This window comes from Coregonus lavaretus, assembly GCF_964263955.1.
Source record: "Coregonus lavaretus genome assembly, contig: HAP1_SCAFFOLD_3079, whole genome shotgun sequence".
Lineage (NCBI taxonomy): Eukaryota > Metazoa > Chordata > Actinopteri > Salmoniformes > Salmonidae > Coregonus > Coregonus lavaretus.
The window spans coordinates 15,197-40,000 of NW_028157404.1; the positions used below are offsets into that span (position 1 = coordinate 15,197).

General features: G+C 45.0%; 1 protein-coding gene across 1 annotated transcript in view; it reads right to left on the minus strand.

Annotated features, from left to right (window-relative positions):
- Nucleotides 1-22,875: 22,875 nt before the first annotated feature.
- LOC311125476 (cytoplasmic dynein 2 heavy chain 1-like) overlaps nucleotides 22,876-24,804 on the minus strand; it is a gene marked incomplete at its 5' end in the record, with an annotated part of 18,088 nt that continues 16,159 nt past the window's right edge. The window contains one exon of the mRNA XM_084199527.1: nucleotides 22,876-23,362. Within this exon, the coding sequence (XP_084055653.1) occupies nucleotides 23,204-23,362 (159 nt within the window). The remainder of the gene's footprint in view (nucleotides 23,363-24,804) is intronic.

Consider the following 24,804-nt stretch of genomic DNA (forward strand, 5'->3'; position numbering starts at 1 on the left):
AGGTCGTGGGACAGGCTCCTGTTCAGTGTGTGTAACCCACCTTGTTTCTGACTCTATTGTCACCGGAGTCAGATACCTATGCTCAGCGAAGACTTTCCCAATGTCAGCCACGCTGAACGCACACACAGTAGAGAGGTCCGATGTGGTCCTATAATCATCAAAACACTTTTCATTATTTCAATATCACTTCAGAATCGCTCTCATAGAATGCTCATATTTGAGTTTCCCTACAACTGATAATTATTTTACAGATTTGACAGTATAGAATTTCTGACTGTACTAATAAAGAAATGGTAGAACTCACGTCTGCGGGCTGAAAACAGCGTAAAACACGCTCTTCCTCCAATCCTGGTCTTTCAGGAGGAAGACATCCTGAATGATGGCTGGCAGGCTAGGTTCCAAGGGCACCGGGCAGTCCAGACGGGCCTTCAGGTAGGACGTCCACTTCTGCTGCAGGGTTCTCAGGCCGCCCATATCCCCCTGCACACCAACCAACCACAGGGAGGGAGACATGCTCGGTGTCAGTGGAGCCCACAGAATTAGGAATTAGAACACTAGAATGGACATGAACGTTCTTTAAATTGAATATGATCTCTGCGGTGGAGCCAACACATTTATATTACATTCTTATTCAACTGTCACATCAGATGATGACTTTTAGAGCATTTTATACAAGTGTACCTTGCAGACCCGCGCCACACGAGACACCCTGATCTGGTCTGGCAGGTTAAACTCCATGGCCTCCTCACTAAAGAACATATAGACCTTATCGTCGTCCCCATTGAGGTTGTTAATGCTCTCGGGGACGAAGTCCAACTGTACGAAGAAGGGCTCTGTAAAAAGACACAGTTCAGTTTTCTCAATGAGATTGAAAACACAGACATAATGCCACTTGGGATCCATCATTTAAGGCATATTGAATAAAGAAAGACATTTAAAACGGTTATATCTCTCTGTGGAATGTCCATATTCAGGTGTCTGTTTAGTTATGCATCAATAAATGTTTCAACACATTGTCACAGTATTCTGTAGTTGACAGTGAGTACTACATTTAAAACAGAGGGGTAGGAGTTTACTGTTAAGCCAGGACCGTCTGCGTTCGGTCCTCATAGCCGGGAAGGAATGACGCTGGAACACCTGCTCAGTACCCAGGAAGTTGACCTCTGTGGCTGAATAAAGTTCTGTCCCTGATAGATGAGGAACAATGACAGTCATCAGAACTGAAATAATCAATCTCTAAAGACTGTAAAGAATTGAATTAAGTTAATCAGTAATGTATTTTAGATCACTAACACAACTTTCAGTGTGGGTCCATTTGTTTTCAACACTTTATTTATGGTTGTTTCATTTCTAATAGTGGGTGCACTACTCCGTCCTCGTGGGGAGGTACTGTAGATGTCAGAAAGCAGCCGTACTCACCAACCATGACCGAGGTTGACCTCTGGAAGGGGTCAAAGGGAACTTTCCCTCGTCCATCTTCCTTCTCCCCTTCCAGGGTCAACGTTCCGTTTGCGTAGGTCTGTTGGAGATCACAGTACATGTTTGGTTGTGATGTGGAGGTGTACATTTATAACCACTTTGAAAGGTAGTTGGGCCCCTCACAGAAAGACAGAGGGTAGGTGTGCTATGTGTGTGTGCAGTTAGTTCAGTGTAAACAACCAGGATATGACAACGGTCCACAGTCACATGATATGTAGTGTGAAACAACAGTAGAGATGTTCTGTCCTGACCAGGTTATACTAACCATATAGTCACATGTGGGGTTGTACGCGTTGGTGCCACACACCAACATCCTGCCATCGTCGAGAGTCTCAAGTGTCTTGATGTAGTTTTGACATTCCATCTGGAATAGGATAAGATCGGGATGATGATGTGGTTTGTTTCTAAAACATCTATCGGTATATCGCTTCAGAGAGTTCTCTGTGAGGTGCGATGATCCATCATACAATCCACTTACTGAATTTTTCCCCTTGCTCTTGCAGGACGTTTCCTGCTCCTCTGAGACCTGCCAGTAGACCTGCGGCAACAGAAAGCTTCAAATTAACATACAGCAAGCATGCTCTAGAGACCAGACAATAATGTATGGCTGTATTGACATACAAGAGCTTGATTAGACTGAATTCCTTACCCCAGCCTTTTTCGAGGAGATGTCCTCAAGGTCCAGGGCGTATACAGCGTCTCTAGCACCAATGAAAAGGATACCTATGTCCTCTCTCAACATCAATGTTGAATAGTTCGAAATGCCATTCTCTCTGAAAATCTTACCATCTAAACAGAAAAACAATATGGTAACACTTTACCTAGAGCACATGCTTTATGTGAACACATGCTTTATCGTGAACACATGCTTTATGAACGCTACGTTCATAAAGCATGTGTTCACGACATAAAGAGGCATACTGCTCTATGTTTAAATACTCTTTATGGGCCTAAATGCTTTTATATAGTCTTTATGAATGCTGTTACCAACAATATTAACTAGACTACACTCTTAGAAACACGGTTATATCTAAAAACCTGAAAGGGTTATTTGGCTGTCTCCCCATGGGAGAACCCTTTGAAGAACCCTTTTGGGTTCCAGATAGTTCCATGGAAACGCAGACACAGAGGCATCCACTGAGAGCGAATTCCCTACAGACAGCGACTCCAGCTACCATCGTACACAGACTGATGTTTTAGCCCGAAAGCAGTACAACAAGACTCCACGAAATAAAATAAACGATGTGGGAGAGGCAAGTGGTCAAAGAGTGGGTGAGGAACACAGGCCGTGTAGATCTGTTTAAATTATTTTGCAAGATTAAACTTAAGCACATATTTCTCAAAACACTGTTTCTGGCCTAGAAACCCAACAAAGAACTGTTACCCATTTTAAGCCCAAAAGCAAATTCTGTCCTAAAGTTAACAACTCCACGATTAATACCTGTTGTAGGTTAGTCGAATAAGAAGCCATGTCAGTATATACGAGAAAGACAAACCACATGAAGAACCTCACTAGGACATAAGAACAGGCACTTAATGAACTAATGAAAGATTCATCTTTGGTTATCAAATCTGCAGACAAACTGAGTGTTGATCCAACACAGGGGTTCCAAAGGGATATATGCTCTCATCTGGAGCAAGCCCTATTAAACAACTGTATCTCAATACCTGAATATGAATACCTTTGCTGTAAATGTGCCATACCTCCACGCCTGTAAATTATGCAGAAATTACACAAACCTAAAACACAAGGCAATTAATTATCCAGGCAGACCAGTGGTTGCAGGAATAGGCTCAATGCTAGAGCCAATTGTCGAACTTCGTAAACGTTTTATTAAATATCATGTGCAAGCATTGCCATCATATGTGAAAGACTCAGTAGACTTCATTAACAAGATCTCACCAATATCGGGATTAACAGAAGACTGTATTTTTTTGGGGGGGGGGGACCGAGATATTTGAGAGACCGAGATACTAACAAATACCCACCAACAAACTTTATTCTAGAGCTGGCTGAATATGTTTTTAGTATAACTATTTCAGGTTTGATGATGAATACTACCTCCAAACGAATGGAACATCGATGGGCTCCACATTCGCTCTGAGCTATGCTAACCTTTATGTGGGTATTTTTGAAGAACGTTTTGTTAAAAATGAAAACGAAAATCCATTTTTGAATAAAGTCCTGAAGTGGTATCGATATATTGACGACATGTTTTGCATATGGGGAGGAACGGGAGAAGAGCTGTCATACTTTATGTCATTACTCAATGACATTGACCCCAATTTGAAATTCACTATTGAATGTGACACTAAACGTGTTCATTACCTCAATATGTGGATTGAGAAATCAAATGGAACCCTGTTTACAGCAGAAATACTATATTACAAGGGGACAGCTTCCACCCTGAGCCATTAAAAAGAGCACTTCCAAGAAGCCAGTTTTTCAGACTGCGCCGTATTTGCCACTCCACAGAGGACTATCAAGAAAAAGCAGCGGAAATGCGCAATAGGTTTCTAAGAGGCTACTCTCCACAATGTGTGAATGAAGCTCTTAATTTGGTATTTGGGAAAACACGAGATGATCTGCTACAAAAAAAGACCCACTTAGAGCTAAAGAACATTCTGTAATGTTCACCACCACATATACTTTGAACTCGCGAAAAGTGGGAGATGCTGTCAAGAAACACTGGCATGTTTTATCATCGGACCCAGCTTTGCCAGCTGAATTTGAGAATCCACCACTTATAGTATATAGGAGAGGATGCAATTTACGCTATAAATTGGTCCATGCCAACTGCCAGCCACAAAAGAAAATCAGCCAGGCTCTTTTACGACCTCTTTCGAATGGTAGTTATAAATGCAGAGGTTGCGCACAGTGCAACAATATGATGAACTGTGAATATTTCTGCGACCCCACGTACAGGAAAACGGTTCCAAATAAATGACATTATTACGTGCTCCACCACCTATGTTATCTACATGATTAAATGTCCATGTGGGCTGTGTTATGTAGGTAAAACCTCTCGTTCTCTCAAACAGAGAATTAGTGAATATAAAAGTTCAATCAGGAGAAACGACAGGGATTATCCAGTCGCAGTACATTTGAATGGCCTAAAACATGACATTTCTACCTTTAGATTTTGTGGCATAGAGAAAGTTAAGATATCAGACAGGGGAGGTGATATAAATAATACTCTGAGCAAAAGATAATGTTTTTTAGATTTTGTGGCATAGAGAAAGTTAAGATATCAGACAGGGGAGGTGATATAAATAATACTCTGAGCAAAAGATAATGTTTTTTAGATTTTGTGGCATAGAGAAAGTTAAGATATCAGACAGGGGAGGTGATATAAATAATACTCTGAGCAAAAGATAATGTTTTTTAGATTTTGTGGCATAGAGAAAGTTAAGATATCAGACAGGGGAGGTGATATAAATAATACTCTGAGCAAAAGATAATGTTTTTTAGATTTTGTGGCATAGAGAAAGTTAAGATATCAGACAGGAGAGGTGATATAAATAATACTCTGAGCAAAAGATAATGTTTTTGTTTTTTCAACCTCCAGACGTTATTTCCTAAAGGTCTTAATGATGAAATGCCAATGTATGTTATGTTGTTAATATGAACATGAATTAATGCCCCGATTTCAGATTCCTCTGAAGTGTTTCTTGCGCTGTACCCAATGATTTATGAAAACTTGCTTAGTGGGTCGATGTCGTCATTGTGGTTTTACAGACGTGTTCAATACGTTTTATGTACACACTGTATTATAATATTTATGAAATGCACATTGTTATATTTGGTAGAGCTTACTTGTTTTCCCTCGACTCCAACCCCATTCGATGCGTGGAACGGATGTGGGTGGGGTTCTCTACATAAGGGTGCTAATTTTAAAAACTCACAAAAGCTCTAATGAAGGCCTTGAAGGCCTTGAAGGGGGGCTCCCGAGTATTGCAGCGGTCTAAGACGCGAGACCGCTGCATCTCAGTGCTTGAGGCGTCACTACAGACCCCCTGGTTCGGTTCCAGGCTGTGGCCGTCCGGGTTTGGCCGGTGTAGGGCATCATTGTAAATAAGAATTTGTTCATAACTGACTTGCCTAGTTAAAAAAAATACGTAAAGCTTATTAAAGAGCAGTGATACTATCAAGTATGCGTTTCTTCTTTTTTTTCTCATCTTATTCAACTGTTACCATGCACATGCAAAAAGGATATCTCAGATATGCGACTGCCTTTTGAATTTTGGGTTCCAGGTAGAACCCTTTCCACAGCGGGTTGTACAAGGATTCTTCAAAGGGTTCTCCCATGGGGACAGCCGAAGAACCCTTTTGGATGGCTTTGTATCATATTATATTATGCTTTATATTGAGCAAAAGTACTAAACTAAGTTGCCATATAAGCAAGCCTCACTTTAGTTGAGTGGAAAATATGCATTTCTCTACATGCAATGATGTAAACAGATAACGGCTTACTGTGATATTGTATGGTCTTCCTAGGGGTGCTGGCGAACACTTCACCCTGGGCCGGGGGTATAAGGACCAGGAACAGCCCCAATAAAACCCCCAGGGAAGTGAGAGGAGCCATGATGGTCCTCTTGTCTGCAAGTATCAATGTTCAATGCAACACACTTGAATAGCAGGAACTGGTTTCAAATGTTTCTTCAGTGTCTCTCGTTGGCGTTGTGCTGCTGTTTAAATAGGATTGACGTGTGATGTCATAATGCGGGGAATGACATATTGATTGTGACATCAAACTGTACACAAAAGTAGAGTTTAATGGTGGAATGTTGAATTACTCCAGCATTCTAAGCTGTGCATTGCTTGGAATAGAATTTTCAGGAGTAGAGTTGGACTACACATTCTAAGACTGATGACACAACGATGCACACTCTACATGCCAAGCCAATGCCAGTGTCATCCATAGAAATAGATCTAGATTATATTTTCTATGGTGTCATCCTCCTCAAATCATTATGAGTGGACTAGTGATCTTGTTGTCTCTCAATTACCCAGCTGTTTCCACCACATACAATGGGGGAAAAAAGTATTTAGTCAGCCACCAATTGTGCAAGTTCTCCCACTTAAAAAGATGAGAGAGGCCTGTAATTTTCATCATAGGTACACGTCAACTATGACAGACAAATTGAGGAAAAAATTTCCAGAAAATCACATTGTAGGATTTTTTGTGAATTTATTTGCAAATTATGGTGGAAAATAAGTATTTGGTCACCTACAAACAAGCAAGATTTCTGGCTCTCACAGACCTGTAACTTCTTCTTTAAGAGGCTCCTCTGTCCTCCACTCGTTACCTGTATTAATGGCACCTGTTTGAAGTTGTTGTCAGTATAAAAGTCACCTGTCCACAACCTCAAACAGTCACACTCCAAACCACTATGGCCAAGACCAAAGAGCTGTCAAAGGACACCAGAAACAAAATTGTAGACCAGCACCAGGCTGGGAAGACTGAATCTGCAATAGGTAAGCAGCTTGGTTTGAAGAAATCAACTGTGGGAGCAATTATTAGGAAATGGAAGACATACAAGACCACTGATAATCTCCCTCGATCTGGGGCTCCAAGCAAGATCTCACCCCGTGGGGTCAAAATGATCACAAGAACGGTGAGCAAAATTCCCAGAACCACACGGGGGGACCTAGTGAATGACCTGCAGAGAGCTGGGACCAAAGTAACAAAGCCTACCATCAGTAACACACTACGCCGCCAGGGACTCAAATCCTGCAGTGCCAGACGTGTCCCCCTGCTTAAGCCAGTACATGTCCAGGCCCGTCTGAAGTTTGCTAGAGTGCATTGGATGATCCAGAAGAGGATTGGGAGAATGGCATATGGTCAGATGAAACCAAAATAGAACTTTTTGGTAAAAACTCAACTCGTCGTGTTTGGAGGACAAAGAATGCTGAGTTGCATCCAAAGAACACCATACCTACTGTGAAGCATGGGGGTGGAAACATCATGCTTTGGGGCTGTTTTTCTGCAAAGGGACCAGGACGACTGATTCGTGTAAAGGAAAGAATGAATGGGGCCATGTATCATGAGATTTTGAGTGAAAACTTCCTTCCATCAGCAAGGGCATTGAAGATGAAACGTGGCTGGGTCTTTCAGCATGACAATGATCCCAAACACACCGCTCGGGCAACGAAGGAGTGGCTTCGTAAGAAGCATTTCAAGGTCCTGGAGTGGCCTAGCCAGTCTCCAGATCTCAACCCCATAGAAAATCTTTGGAGGGAGTTGAAAGTCTGTGTTGCCCAGCGACAGCCCCAAAACATCACTGCTCTAGAGGAGATCTGCATGGAGGAATGGGCCAAAATACCAGCAACAGTGTGTGAAAACCTTGTGAAGACTTACAGAAAATGTTTGACCTGTGTCATTGACAACAAAGGGTATATAACAAAGTTTTGAGAAACTTTTGTTATTGACCAAATACTTATTTTCCACCATAATTTGCAAATAAATTCATTAAAAGTCCTACAATGTGATTTTCTGGAATTTTTTTTCTCATTTTGTCTGTCATAGTTGACGTGTACCTATGATGAAAATTACAGGCCTCTCTCATCTTTTTAAGTGGGAGAACTTGCACAATTGGTGGCTGACTAAATACTTTTTTCCCCCACTGTACATGGAAGCTCGCCCCTAAATCAGCCATTATATCTGATACAGCAACCCTTATAACATTGTGCTCTATTGAAATGAAATGTCATTTATGTGTGTGTGGTGTGTGTGTGGTGTGTGTAGGAGTGTGCATGTGTGTTTGTGCATACAAACTACTATGAATGTATATGACTGTGTGTAAGTGTGAACTGTGTAAGCGTGATACATGGTTTGTCTAAGGGTGGGAGACAGGGCTGCGGTCGTAAATCCACCCAGCTGTTGCCGTGGTGATTTGCTTTTTCTGGGAAACCATAAACATCCAGACGGAGCGACACGCTGCCCTTTGAGCGTGACCAGTGTGTAGCCAGTGTGTGTTTGTGTGTGTGTGTGTGTGTGTGTGTTGGAGTGCTCAAGGGCATCCTCTTGAGCACTCCTCTTGAGAGCAAGGTATCTGATTGGCTGATGTGAGCACACAGGTCTAAGAGATCATTCATCTCTGTCGCTCCATTGGCTGTGTGGGCCGGTGGGAGGGGATAGAGCTAACGCTCGATTAGCCCATCAAGGTTCTAATCTAGAACATTGTTCAACATTAACACACATAGACTATCAATGGGGGCCTAGGGCCACAGTCAACTCCCCCAAACCTCCAGATATGACTTCAAAAAACTATCTGTAGAATCAATTTAAACCCAACCAAATACTGCTGCATGCACTGGACAAATTACATTAACAGGTAATGGAACTGTACTGCAGTACAGTGAACGTTATTGAGTCTCGTGGGAGGTCTCTACCCCTAATTGTGTGGTAAATGTTTGTTCTTTGCCTATTTAGAAGGTGGTTGGTCCAGATTTCCTACACTTAATAATTTATTTAGGATCAGGTTATCCTACCACGGTGCTGACCTTCACTAAAGTAAGCTTACTGAAACACCTAACCCTGGACCAGAGAATGAGAGTTGTAAACCTACTGGGGGTGTAAATAAATGATAAATAATTTACATGTTCCAATAAGTCCCCTATAGAATGAGAGTCCCCTCTCCTCTATTCTCCAGAGAGAGAACTGATGATCAGAGCTTGTTGTGACCTGTAGACCTGCCATTGGCTCGGTCTCCCCAGGCTGTCTACTGGAAGAAGAGGATAAGAAGCTCCCCTGAGGTGGAACACACACACACACACAAACACACACACCTCATGCTATATTTTGACTCCTGTGGTGTGTGTGTAACAGTAATGGTGAGTGTGGATTGTGATCGATAGGCAGGGTGGCCTCAGCTTTGTGTCTCAGCCTGAACATGCTTACAGCCCACAGGCCATCTCCAGATAGGAAGAGAGGTGTGTGTCGGGGGGGAGTGTGTGTGTCGGGGGTGAGGGTGAGCGAGGTGGTGGTGGTGGTGTTAAAAGCCTGTTAATCCATTAGCACCGTCTCTCCCTCCTTCATTCCCCCCTCCCATCCTCTCTCTCCCTCCTTCATTCCCCCCTCCCATCCTCTCTCTCCCTCCTTCATTCCCCCCTCCCATCTTCTCTCTCCCTCCTTCATTCCCCCCTCCCATCCTCTCTCTCCCTCCTTCATTCCCCCCTCCCATCCTCTCTCTCCCTCCTTCATTTCCCCTCCCATCCTCTCTCTCCCTCCTTCATTCCCCCCTCCCATCCTCTCTCTCCCTCCTTCATTCCCCCCTCCCATCCTCTCTCTCCCTCCTTCATTCCCCCCTCCCATCCTCTTTCTCCCTCCTTCATTCCCCCCTCCCATCCTCTCTCTCCCTCCTTCATTCCCCCCTCCCATCCTCTCTCTCCCTCCTTCATTCCCCCCTCCCATCCTCTCTCTCCCTCCTTCATTCCCCCCTCCCATCCTCTCTCTCCCTCCTTCATTCCCCCCTCCCATCCTCTCTCTCCCTCCTTCATTCCCCCCTCCCATCCTCTCTCTCCCTCCTTCATTCCCCCCTCCCATCCTCTCTCTCCCTCCTTCATTCCCCCCTCCCATCCTCTCTCTCCCTCCTTCATTCCCCCCTCCCATCCTCTCTCTCCCTCCTTCATTCCCCCCTCCCATCCTCTCTCTCCCTCCTTCATTCCCCCCTCCCATCCTCTCTCTCCCTCCTTCATTCCCCCCTCCCATCCTCTCTCTCCCTCCTTCATTCCCCCCTCCCATCCTCTCTCTCCCTCCTTCATTCCCCCCTCCCATCCTCTCTCTCCCTCCTTCTTTCCCCATTCTCTCTCCCTCCCTTCTTGTGGAACCGTCATCTTCTTTGACCCCCACTCTTCAAATCAAATCAAATCAAATGTATTGGTCACATACACATGTTTAGCAGATGTTATTGTGAGTGTAGCAAAATGCTTGTACTTCTAGTTCCGACAGTGCAGCAATATCTAGCAAGTAATATCTAACAGTTCCACAACAAATATCTAATACACACAAATCTAAGTAAAGGAATGGAATAAGAATATATAAATATATGGATGAGCAATGTCATTATCAGAGTGTCATAGGCTAAGATGCAATTGATGGTATAGAATACAGTATATACAGTGGGGAGAACAAGTATTTGATACACTGCCGATTTTGCAGGTTTTCCTACTTACAAAGCATGTAGAGGTCTGTAATTTTTATCATAGGTACACTTCAACTGTGAGAGACGGAATCTAAAACAAAAATCCAGAAAATCACATTGTATGATTTTTAAGTAATTCATTTGCATTTTATTGCATGACATAAGTATTTGATCACCTACCAACCAGTAAGAATTCCGGCTCTCACAGACCTGTTAGTTTTTCTTTAAGAAGCCCTCCTGTTCTCCACTCATTACCTGTATTAACTGCACCTGTTTGAACTCGTTACCTGTATAAAAGACACCTGTCCACACACTCAATCAAACAGACTCCAACCTCTCCACAATGGCCAAGACCAGAAAGCTGTGTAAGGACATCAGGGATAAAATTGTAGACCTGCACAAGGCTGGGATGGGCTACAGGACAATAGGCAAGCAGCTTGGTGAGAAGGCAACAACTGTTGGCGCAATTATTAGAAAATGGAAGAATCTAAAAAATCCAGAAAATCACATTGTATGATTTTTAAGTAATTAATTTGCATTTTATTGCATGACATAAGTATTTGATACATCAGAAAAGCAGAACTTAATATTTGGTACAGAAACCTTTGTTTGCAATTACAGAGATCATACGTTTCCTGTAGGTCTTGACCAGGTTTGCACACACTGCAGCAGGGATTTTGGCCCACTCCTCCATACAGACCTTCTCCAGATCCTTCAGGTTTCGGGGCTGTCGCTGGGCAATACGGACTTTCAGCTCCCTCCAAAGACTTTCTATTGGGTTCAGGTCTGGAGACTGGCTAGGCCACTCCAGGACCTTGAGATGCTTCTTACAGAGCCACTCCTTAGTTGCCCTGGCTGTGTGTTTCGGGTTGTTGTCATGCTGGAAGACCCAGCAACGACCCATCTTCAATGCTCTTACTGAGGGAAGGAGGTTGTTGGCCAAGATCTCGCGATACATGGCCCCATCCATCCTCCCCTCAATACGGTGCAGTCGCCCTGTCCCCTTTGCAGAAAAGCATCCCCAAAGAATTATGTTTCCACCTCCATGCTTCACGGTTGGGATGGTGTTCTTGGGGTTGTACTCATCCTTCTTCTTCCTCCAAACACGGCGAGTGGAGTTTAGACCAAAAAGCTCTATTTTTGTCTCATCAGACCACATGACCTTCTCCCATTCCTCCTCTGGATCATCCAGATGGTTATTGGCAAACTTCAGACGGGCCTGGACATGCGCTGGCTTGAGCAGGGGGACCTTGCGTGCGCTGCAGGATTTTAATCCATGACGGCGTAGTGTGTTACTAATGGTTTTCTTTGAGACTGTGGTCCCAGCTCTCTTCAGGTCATTGACCAGGTCCTGCCGTGTAGTTCTGGTCTGATCCCTCACCTTCCTCATGATCATTGATGCCCCACGAGGTGAGATCTTGCATGGAGCCCCAGACCGAGGGTGATTGACCGTCATCTTGAACTTCTTCCATTTTCTAATAATTGCGCCAACAGTTGTTGCCTTCTCACCAAGCTGCTTGCCTATTGTCCTGTAGCCCATCCCAGCCTTGTGCAGGTCTATAATTTTATCCCTGATGTCCTTACACAGCTCTCTGGTCTTGGCCATTGTGGAGAGGTTGGAGTCTGTTTGATTGAGTGTGTGGACAGTTGTCTTTTATACAGGTAACAAGTTCAAACAGGTGCAGTTAATACAGGTAATGAGTGGAGAACAGGAGGGCTTCTTAAAGAAAAACTAACAGGTCTGTGAGAGCCGGAATTCTTACTGGTTGGTAGGTGATCAAATACTTATGTCATGCAATAAAATGCAAATTAATTACTTAAAAATCATACAATGTGATTTTCTGGATTTTTGTTTTAGATTCCGTCTCTCACAGTTGAAGTGTACCTATGATAAAAATTACAGACCTCTACATGCTTTGTAAGTAAGAAAACCTGCAAAATCGGCAGTGTATCAAATACTTGTTCTCCCCACTGTACATATGAGATGTGAAATGCAAGATATGTAAACATTATTTAAGTGACATTATTAAAGTGACTAGTTTTCCATTTATTAAAGTGGCCAGTGCGGTCGTGTTCTCTTGTGTGTCCATGTAAATAGCCAGTTTTTTTAAATGTATTGTTGTATTTTATGTATATATTTCCCTATCACACTTTTCATCCTTCTACTAAATATACTTTCCCGCAACCCGCCTCACTCAATGTAGAACGGATTATATTATTTACTCACCTTTATCTAGAATCCCCAGTTGAAACTAGCCAGCCAGCTAACTAGCTACTTGCTATTAGCCACCGTTAGCGGTTTTCACCCAGAACATCAGATTTTCTGCCGGAATAACTGAATCACTGGACCTTAACACCGGATATAGCTAGCCGCAACCGAATGGATGTCGAATGGATGTTGCTGTAGGCTAATCACCACTGCCCCCGTAGCACCAGTTAACCTTGAGCCTTGAGCTAGTCCCGGCTATCTACCTCTCTGTCTACCGGACGGGAGTAGCCAGCTAACCAGCTAACTAGCTACTTGCTATTAGCCACCGTTAGTGGCTTTTTCTCCATTGTCCGTGGCCTGCACTACCTACCAGCCAGCTCTAGCCTGGACTATTATCGGCCAGTCTGCACTGTCTGCACAGCGAGTTATCGACCCAGAACCTATCGGATTTTCTGCCGGAATCACTGAATCACTGGACCTTTAACACTGGATAATCGCAACTAGCTAGCTGCAACCAAATGAACGTTGTTGTTGGCTAATCAGCCTTGAGCTAGCCTTGAGTCAAGCACATCTCCTGGCTATCTACCTCTCTGTCAACCGGACGGTACCTCCTAGAGTCGACACGGAGCCCTGCCGATCCATCACGACTGGTCTGCCGACGTAATCGTCTGTGGTTTCAACAGGCTTCCTGTTGCGACGACCACGAAGATCCATCTACTATCCCCGGCCCGCTAGCACACGCAAACTACAACCATGCTTCCTGCTCGCTGTGCTGAAGCACCAATTTGAACTGCTCTCGGACTCACATATTGCTGTTCACTGGACCTTATGATCACTCAGCTGCACAGCTGATGCCCGCTGGACTGTTCCTTTACACGGTACCCTGTCCTGTTTATTCTGTTTAGCCTCAGCCCAAACTTTATCGCCATTATCAGTTGTTGTCTTAGCTCTCTCTAATAACACCTGTGATTGCTTTATGCCTCTTACCCATGTCAATATGCCTTGCCTATTGCTGTTCCAGTTAGTTCTTATTATACAATTTCACTGTAGAACCCCAAGTCCCTCTCAAACTGCTTCAAATAGTTCCTTTGTTCCAACCCCCATACACGCCGAGAATGGCTCAATCGGTGCCTCCAGTGATGCTATCTCTTTCATTGTTACCCAACGCTTAGGTTTACCTCCACTGTACTGATATCCTTCCATATCCTTGTCTGTACATAATGCCCTGAATCTTTTCTACAACGCCCGGAAATCTGTCCCCTTTATTCTCTGTACCCAACGCACTAGAAGACCAGTTCTTAAAGCCTTTAGCCATATCCTTATTCTAGTCCTCCTCTGTTCCTCTGGTGATGTAGAGGCTAACTCAGGCCCTGCAGCCCCTAGTATCACTCCTACTCCCCAGGAGCTATCATTTGTTGACTTCTGTAACCGTAAAAGCCTTGGTTTTCTGCACGTTAACATCAGAAGCCTCCTTCCTAAGTTTGAGTTATTCACTGCGTTAGCACACTCCGCCAACCCTGATGTTCTAGCAGTGTCTGAATCCTGGCTTAGGAAGGCCACCAAAAATTCTGAAATTTCCATCCCCAACTACAACATTTTCCGTCTAGATAGAACTGCCAAAGGGGGTGGAGTTGCAATCTACTGTAGAGATAGCCTGCAGAGCTCTATCATACTATCCAGGTCTGTGGCCAAACAGTTTGAGCTTCTACTTCTAAAAATCCACCTTTCCAGAAATAAGTCTCTCACTGTTGCCGCTTACTACAGACCCCCCTCAGCCCCCAGCTGTACCCTGGACACCATATGTGAATTGATTGCCCCCCATTGATCCTCAGAGTTCGTACTGCTTGGTGACCTAAATTGGGATATGCTTAACACCCCGGCCATCCTACAATCCAAACTAGATGCCCTCAATCTCACACAAATTATCAACGAACCTACCAGGTACAACCCTAAATCCATAAACATGGGTACCCTCATAGATATCATCCTGACTAACTTACCCTCTAAATAAACCTCCGCTGTCTTCATCCAGGATCTCAGCGATCACTGCCTTATTGCCTGCGTCCGTAACGGGTCCACGGTCAAACGACCACCCCTCATCACTGTCAAACGCTCCCTAAAACACTTTAGAAAGCAGGCCTTCCTAATTGACCTGGCCCAGGTATCCTGGATGGATATAGATCTCATTCCGTCAGTAGAGGATGCCTTGTTGTCCTTTAAAAGTAATTTCCTCTCAATCTTAAATAAACATGCCCCATTCAAAAAAGACAGAACTAAGAACAGATATAGGCCCTTGTTCTCCTCAGACTTGACTGCCCTTGACCAGCACAAAAACATCCTGTGGCGTATTGCATTAGCATCAAATAGCCCCCGCGATATGCAAGTTTTCAGGGAAGTTCGGAACCAATATACACAAGCAGTTAGGAAAGCAAAGGCAAACTTTTTCAAACAGAAATGTGCATCCTGTAGCACTAACTCCAAAAAGTTTTGGGACACTGTAAAGTCCATGCAGAATAAGAGCACCTCCACCCAGCTGCCCACTGCACTGAGGCTAGGAAACACTATCACCACCGATAAATCTACAATAATCGAGAATTTCAACAAGCATTTTGCTACGGCTGGCCATGCTTTCCACCTGGCTACCACTACCCCGGCCACCAGCTCTGCACCCCCCCCCCCCTTCTCCTTCACACAAATTCAGACAGCTGATATTCTGAAAGAGCTGCAAAATCTGGACCCCTACAAACCATCTGGGATAGACTATCTGGACCCTTTCTTTCTAAAACTAGCCGCCGAAATTGTCGCAACCCCTATTACTAGCCTGTTCAACCTCTCTTTCATAACGTCTGAGATCCCCAGAGATTGGAAAGCTGCCGCGGTCATCCCCCTCTTCAAAGGGGGTGACACTCTAGATCCAAACAGTTACAGACCTATATCCATCCTGCCCTGCCTTTCGAAAGTTTTTGAAAGTCAAGTTAACAAACAGATCACCGACCATTTCGAATCCCACCGTACCTTCTCCGCTATGCAATCCGATTTCCGAGCTGGTCATGGGTGCACCTCAACCACGCTCAAGGTCCTAAACGATATTATAACCGCAATCGATAATAGACAGTACTGTGCAGCCGTCTTCATCAACCTGGCCAAGGCTTTCGACTCTGTCAACCACTGCATTCTTATTGGCAGACTAAATAGCCTTGGTTTCTCAAACTACTTCTCAGATAGAGTTCAATGTGTCAAATCGGAGGGCCTGTTGTCTGGACCTATGGCAGTCTCTATGGGGGTGCCACAGGGTTCAATTCTTGGGCCGACTCTTTTCTCTGTGTATATCAATGATGTCGCTCTTGCTGCTGGTGACTCTCAGATCCACCTCTACGCAGACGACACCATTTTGTATACATCTGGCCCTTCATTGGACATTGTGTTAACAAACCTCCAAACGAGCTTCAATGCCATACAACACTCCTTCAGTAGCCTCCAACTGCTGTTAAACACTAGTAAAACTAAATGCATGCTCTTCAATCTAACGCTGCTGGCACCCGCCCACCCGACTAGAATCACTACTCTCGACGGGTCTGACCTAGAGTATGTAGACAACTACAAATACCTAGGTGTCTGGTTAGACTGTAAACTCTCCTTCCAGACTCACATTAAGAATCTCCAATCCAAAGTTAAATCTAGAATCGGCTTCCTATTTCGCAACAAAGCCTCCTTCACTCATGCTGCCAAACATGCCCTCGTAACACTGACTATCCTACCAATCCTTGACTTCGGCGATGTCATTTACATAATAGCCTCCAACACTCTACTCAGCAAATTGGATGTAGTCTATCACAGTGCCATCCGTTTTGTCACCAAAGCCCCATATACTACCCACCACTGTGACCTGTACGCTCTTGTTGGCTGGTCCTCACTACATATTCGTCGCCAAACCCACTGGCTCCAGGCCATCTATAAATCACTGCTAGGCAAATCCCCGCCTTATCTTAGCTCATTGGTCACCATAGCAACACCCACCCGTAGTATGTGCTCCAGCAGGTATATCTCACTGGTCATCCCCAAAGCCAACACCTCCTTTGGCCGCCATTCCATCCAGTTCTCTGCTGCCAATGACTGGAACGAATTGCAAAAATCTCTGAAGCTGGAGACTCTTATCTCCCTCACTAACTTTAAGCATCAGTTGTCAGAGCACCTTACCGATCACTGCACCTGTACACAACCCATCTGAAATTAGCCCACCCAGCTACCTCATCCTCATATTGTTATTTATTTTGCTAATTTGCACCCCAGTATCTCTATTTGCACATCATCTCTTGCACATCTATCATTCCAGTGTTAATACTAATTATAATTATTTTGTACTATAGCCTATTTATTGCCTTACCTCCATAACTTGCTACATTTGCACACACTGTATATATATTTTCTGTTGTATTTTTGACTTTATGTTTTGTTTTACCCCATATGTAACTCTGTGTTGTTGTTTTTATCGCACTGCTTTGCTTTATCTTGGCCACGTCGAAGTTGTAAATGAGAACTTGTTTTCAACTGGCTTACCTGGTTAAATAAAGGTGAAATAAAAAATATATAAAAAATAAATGTAGGCAGCAGCCTCTCTGTGCTAGTGATGGCTGTTTAACAGTCTGATGGCCTTGAGATAGAAGCTGTTTTTCATTCTCTCAGTCCCAGCTTTGATGCACCTGTACTGACCTCGCCTTGTGGATGATAGCGGGGTGAACAGGCAGTGGCTCGGGTGGTTGATGTCCTTGATGATCTTTTTGGCCTTCCTGTGACATCGGGTGCTGAAGGTGTCCTGGAGGGCAGGTAGTTTGCCCCCGGTGATGCGTTGTGCAGATCGCACCACCCTCTGGACAGCCCTGCGGTTGTGGGCGGTGCAGTTGCCGTACCAGGCGGTGATACAGCCCGACAGGATGCTCTCAATTGTGCATCTATAAAACTTTGTGAGGGTTTTAGGTGACAGACCAAATTTCTTCAGCCTTCTGAGGTTGAAGAGACGCTGTTGCGCCTTTTTCACCACACTGTCTGTGTGGGTGGACCATTTCAGTTTGTCAGTGATATGTACGCCAAGGAACTTAAAACTTTCCACCTTCTCCACTGCTGTCCCGTCGATGTGGATAGGGGGGGTACTCCCTCTGCTGTTTCATGAAGTCCACGATCATCTCCTTTGTTTTGTTGACGTTGAGTGAGAGGTTATTTTCCTGACACCACACTCCGGGAGCCCTCACCTCCTCCCTGTAGGCGGTCTCGTCGTTGTTGGTAATCAAGCCTACCACTGTTGTGTTGTCTGCAAACTTGATGATTGAGTTGGAGGCTTGCATGGCTACACAGTCATGGGTGAACAGGGAGTACAGGAAGGGGCTGAGCACACACCCTTGTGGGATCAGCGAAGTGGAGATGTTGTTTCCTACCTTCACCACCTGGGGTGGCCCGTCAGGAAGTCCAGGACCTAACACAGCGGGGTTGAGACGCAGGGCTTCAAGCTTAATGATGAGCTTGGAGGGTACTATGGTGTTGAATGCTAAGCTATAGTCAATGAACAGCCTTCTTACATAGGTATTCCTCTTGTCCAGATGGGATAGGGCAGTGTGCAGTGTGATGGAAATTGCATCGTCTGTGTACCTATTGGGGAGGTACGCAAATTGAAGTGGGTCTAGGGTGACAGGTAAGGTGGAGGTGATATGATCCTTGACTAGTCTCTCAAAGCACTTCATGATGACAGAAGTGAGTGCTACGGGACGATAGTCATTTAGTTCAGTTACCTTTGCATTCTTGGGTACAGGAACAATGGTGGCCATCTTGAAGCATGTGGGGACAGCAGACTGGGAAAGGGAGAGATTGAATATGTCCGTAAACATACCAGCCAACTGGTCTGCGCATGCTCTGAGGACGCAGCTAGGAATGCCGTCTGGGCCGGCAGCCTTGTGAGGGTTAACACATTTAAATGTCTTACTCACATCTGCCACAGAGAAGGAGAGCCCACAGTCCTTGGTAGCTGGCCGCGTCAGTGGCACTGTGTTATCGTCAAAGCGGACAAAGAACTTGTTTAGCTTGTCTGGCAGCAAGCTCACACAGAGAAATAGATTCAGCTGGTCTAAATATCACAGAGAAATAGATTCAGCTGGTCTAAATATCACAGAGGAATAGATTCAGCTGGTCTAAATATCACAGAGGAATAGATTCAGCTGGTCTAAATATCACAGAGAAATAGATTCAGCTGGTCTAAATATCACAGAGGAATAGATTCAGCTGGTCTAAATATCACAGAGAAATAGATTCAGCTGGTCTAAATATCACAGAGGAATAGATTCAGCTGGTCTAAATATCACAGAGAAATAGATTCAGCTGGTCTAAATATCACAGAGGAATATATTCAGCTGGTCTAAATATCACAGAGTAATAGATTCATCTGGTCTAAATATCACAGAGAAATAGATTCAGCTGGTCTAAATATCACAGAGAAATAGATTCAGCTGGTCTAAATATCACAGAGAAATATATTCAGCTGGTCTAAATTTCAAAGAGAAATATATTCAGCTGGTCTAAATATCACAGAGAAATAGATTCAGCTGGTCTAAATATCACAGAGGAATAGATTCCGCTGGTCTAAATATCACAGAGAAATAGATTCAGCTGGTCTAAATTTCACAGAGAAATATATTCAGCTGGTCTAAATATCACAGAGAAATAGATTCAGCTGGTCTAAATATAACAGAGAAATAGGTTCAGTTGGTCTAAATATCACAGAGAAATATATTAATCTGGTCTAAATATCACAGAGAAATAGATTCAGCTGGTCTAAATATCACAGAGTAATAGATTCATCTGGTCTAAATATCACAGAGTAATAGATTCATCTGGTCTAAATATAACAGAGAAATAGATTCAGCTGGTCTAAATATCACAGAGAAATAGATTCAGCTGGTCTAAATAACACAGAGAATTAGATTCAGCTGGTCTAAATATCACAGAGGAATAGATTCAGCTGGTCTAAATATCACAGAGGAATAGATTCAGCTGGTCTAAATATCTGAAAACCAAAAAATACATGCAAACAAAACCGACCAAACCTGATTCAACCAATCGTGTTCTTGATGAGCAGAATGTTAATTGAATTAGAAGTTAGTGCTGGTCTGGAACAAAAGTGTGCACACCTTGTGGTTTTTCAAGGCCAAGAAAAAACACTGACTTCCAGATAGGCTCGATCAGAAACCGGGGTTTGTGTTTGTAATGTTGTCTACACCGAGAGGAAACATAACAACAACAGCTCACTGTGTGGCCCAACTCAGAGATGAACAGATAAAGAAGTCTGGGAAACTAAAGATAATTCACAGATGAAAAAATAACATTACCCCTGTTTATGTCTGCCGAGTTGGATAATGGACTCATTCTTAACGCTGAACATTTAGGTGTATAGCAAGACCTTGTACGAATGTAAAACAATAAAACAAGCACAACACATCCTGATTTCTATGGTTCATTTCTAAACAGAGCAGATTTGAAGACTGAGATATGAAGGGAGAACAGAAGAACAGTGAGGGGGCCAAGGAGGCATGGAGGCAGGGGGCCAGGAGCCAGGGAGCCAGGGAGGCAGGGGGCCAGGGGGCCAGGGAGGCAAGGAGCAAGGGGGCCAGGGAGCCAGGGGGAGGCAGGGGGCCAGGGAGGCAGGGGGCCAGGGGGCCAGGGAGGCAGGGGGCCAGGGGGCCAGGGAGGCAAGGAGCAAGGGGGCCAGGGAGCCAGGGAGGCAGGGGGAGGCAGGGGGCCAGGAAGGCAGGGGGCCAGGGAGGCAGGGGGCCAGGGAGGCAGGGGGCCAGGGGGCCAGGGAGGCAGGGGGAGGCAGGGGGCCAGGGGGCCAGGAAGGCAGGGGGCCAGGGAGGCAGGGGGCCAGGGAGGCAGGGGGCCAGGGGGCCAGGGAGGCAGGGGGCCAGGGAGCAATGGGGCCAGGGAGGCAGGGGGTCAGGGAGGCAGGGGGCCAGGGAGGCAGGGGGCCAGGGGGCCAGGGAGGCAGGGGGCCAGGGAGGCAGGGGGCCAGGGGGCCAGGGAGCCAGGGAGGCAGGGGGAGGCAGGGGGCCAGGAAGGCAGGGGGCCAGGGAGGCAGGGGGCCAGGGAGGCAGGGGGCCAGGGGGCCAGGGAGGCAGGGGGAGGCAGGGGGAGGCAGGGGGCCAGGAAGGCAGGGGGCCAGGGAGGCAGGGGGCCAGGGAGGCAGGGGGCCAGGGGGCCAGGGAGGCAGGGGGCCAGGGAGCAATGGGGCCAGGGAGGCAGGGGGTCAGGGAGGCAGGGGGCCAGGGAGGCAGGGGGCCAGGGGGCCAGGGAGGCAGGGGGCCAGGGAGGCAGGGGGCCAGGGGGCCAGGGAGGCAGGGGGCCAGGGAGGCAGGGGGTCAGGGAGGCAGGGGGCCAGGGGGAGGCAGGTATCAAGGGGGGCAGGGAGCCAGGGGGGCAGGGAGGCAGTTCATGGTATTTGGGGATCTTGAAAACAAAAAACAGGACATGCCAACAGAATGTAGTACACATACTGCATTATATAGCCTGCCATAGACACCAGACAAATAGGCCCTCCTCCTCTGATTGTGAAAACTCTCTCCCCATCTTTGTTCTGTCACATTCTCCATCTCCCCTTACCCTCTCTCTCTCTCTCATTCACTCTCACATTAACCTTGTCCTCCTCCATCTCTCTTGTTAACCCTTACTCCTCTTTTTCCATCTCACCCGTCTGTCCCCTCTCCTCTCCTCCCTCCATCTCTCCTTCTCTCTGGTCCAGGTGTCTGTGTTCTGCTGAAATCCAATCCCCTCTCCTTTTAAACCCACTCTTCCATTTCACTCCCCTTTTGTGTGTTCTCTTTCCACACACACACACACACCTCCTCCCATGTGCTCTCCACACACACACACACACACACGCACACCTCCCTCCCCATACGCACACCGATACACAATCTCTCCCCTCGTCCCCCTATCTTTATCCATCAGAGCCTCTCCAGGGTCATTACTGAGCTGAAAGCGAGAGAGAAATACACAAACACCAGCAGAGCCTGAACTCCAAGCAATAATACTGGGGTTTAACTAACACTGACCCTCCAATCACACTGGGATTTAACTAACACTGACCCTCCAATCACAATGGGGTTTAACTAACACTGACCCTCCAATCACACTGGGGTTTAACTAAAACTGACCCTCCAATCACACTGGGGTTTAACTAAAACTGACCCTCCAATCACACTGGGGTTTAACTAAAACTGACCCTCCAATCACACTGGGGTTTAACTAAAACTGACCCTCCAATCACACTGGGGTTTAACTAAAACTGACCCTCCAATCACACTGGGATTTAACTAACACTGACCCTCCAATCACACTGGGGTTTAACTAAAACTGACCCTCCAATCACACTGGGGTTTAACTAAAACTGACCCTCCAATCACACTGGGGTTTAACTAAAACTGACCCTCCAATCACACTGGGGTTTAACTAAAACTGACCCTCCAATCACACTGGGATTTAACTAACACTGACCCTCCAATCACACTGGGGTTTAACTAAAACTGACCCTCCAATCACACTGGGGTTTAACTAAAACTGACCCTCCAATCACACTGGGGTTTAACTAAAACTGACCCTCCAATCACACTGGGGTTTAACTAACACTGACCCTCCAATCACACTGGGGTTTAACTAACACTGACCCTCCAATCACACTGGGATTTAACTAAAACTGACCCTCCAATCACACTGGGGTTTAACTAACACTGACCCTCCAATCACACTGGGATTTAACTAAAACTGACCCTCCAATCACACTGGGGTTTAACTAACACTGACCCTCCAATCACACTGACAAATACTACTTGAATAGTATACTGGCCAGGTCAGTCTGATGTCTGTGTGTGTGTATGTTTGTCATGGCTCAGAGTTTAAGTGTGTGTATAGTATGAAGAGGTCAGACCCAGGCCCAGATATCTCCTGATCCAGGGCCTGTCTTTACAACACATACAAACACTCATTATGGAAAGAAACCAGAAATCTAGAGTAAATAAAGCTTTATTTTAGAATGGTATATAAATACAACACAATCATACATTCAAACAGATTATACTAAAGAGTAAACATTAAACCATCAACATTTAAATTGCAACATGACATCAAAATAACTTATGCTTTTCAAACATAGTCAATTACCAGCTTGTGTCATCACACATTTCATTGCAGACTATCGTCACCTTAGAATAACAACAAACACCTGTAGTGAAGCCTGATAACCTTCCTGAGAAACATGGCTACCCTCTGTGCTCCTTCAGTCCAACACCAACCCTTACTCCAGCTACCTCTTCTACCTCCCCTGGCCCTGCTGTCTCACTGCTGTTTGAGGAAGAGGGCAGCTCCATTCTGAATCCACTGGTCAGGGTTTCCTCCACAGGGCAGCGTGATGTGAGTCACCACCATAACCCGTTCAGAGCTGGTGTACACAGGCAGAGAGATGACCTCCTCAGGACTGTAGCAGCCACTGGAACTCTGTAATATAACACACACAACGTTAGATTAACATCAAATCAAATCAAAGTTTATTGGTCGCATACACAGATTTGCAGATGTTTTCGAATTCCAACAGTGCAGTAATATCTAGAAAAGAACTATATACACAATACACAGGCCCGTTAGTGTGTGTGTGTGTGGTGTGAGTGTTTGTTTGTTTGTGTGTGTAAGTGTTTGTGTGTGGGAGAGTGTTTGTGTGTGTGTGAGTGTGTGTGTGTGTGTGTGTGTGTGTGTGTGTGTGTGTGTGAGTGTGTGTTGTTAAGGATGCATATTTCTGTCAATTTTGTTACTGACTAACCAACCCCCATTAACCGGTTAACAAACGGTTAAATTAGTTCCAAACAGTAAAATGACTGACCAACAGAGAAAATACTATGCATGGAAGGAGCGGAAATTTTTCATTAAGAGCTTAAAGAACATGTGCCAATAGCGAGCCTATTGTCAAACTTCCATCTGCAGCAGTATTATTAGGAATAAAAGTACAACACTGTTCCCCGAACATGGTTAAGAAACACTATCCTCTCATATTATTGAACATGCAACTACTGTAACGAAGCAGAGAATGGAATACATCATTTTCAAACATTTGCCAAAATGCAATTTGCGGGAAAACCCTGTTCTAAAAGACGCACCTGACGCGAGCCGTTTCATGTGACAGAGATGAACATCTCCGTTAGAAACTTAGAAAGAGTAAAAATGTAAATATGCAAAAACTAGGATGGGGTTTGTTCATATGACGAGGATTGTGGCTTTGGCTTCTGGACAACAAAATAAAAGTTTATATGAAAACGAGTAGAACAGGAGAGAGATTCTGTGAAACTTTTTTGGTTGCTAGCTTAGCTGTTGTTAGCTGCTTCATGCTGTTCCTCTCTCTCCCACTGCTCCCTGCAGCTAGTGTCTGGGAGTTGCCTAGCAACGAGTCTCTCCTCTGGCTTGCTCGCAGCTCATTCTACTAGAGACAGCCAGCCATTAGTTGACGTATGAAAGCTACTTTCTAACTCTATAAACAAACTGTACATGACTATTTTTTCGGCAAAATAATAATTCCGGTCGACCAAGACGCTGTTCCTGTTTTATGACTGACTAGATTTGTTAAATTATGACACCAATTTAATTCCACAAAATGATAAAAAATTAATCTATAGACTGACAAGCATGACTGGTCAAATTCATTTTCAGAGGCTAACCGACTAACAGTTATCCTTTAACATCCCTAGTTGAGGTAAAGGGTGGGTGAGGCCGTATTAAAAGCAGTTTGAAGCTGGTCAGATAGGCCTCAGATCCCTCAGATCACTAGCAGGGCTGAATCCATTAGCCTGTTGTTACAGCCATTAGAATAACCAGGGGTACATTAACATTAAACAGGAGCAACAGAGGGAGATGGAGCGAGTAGAAAGAGGGGATTATACTGTATATAAAGT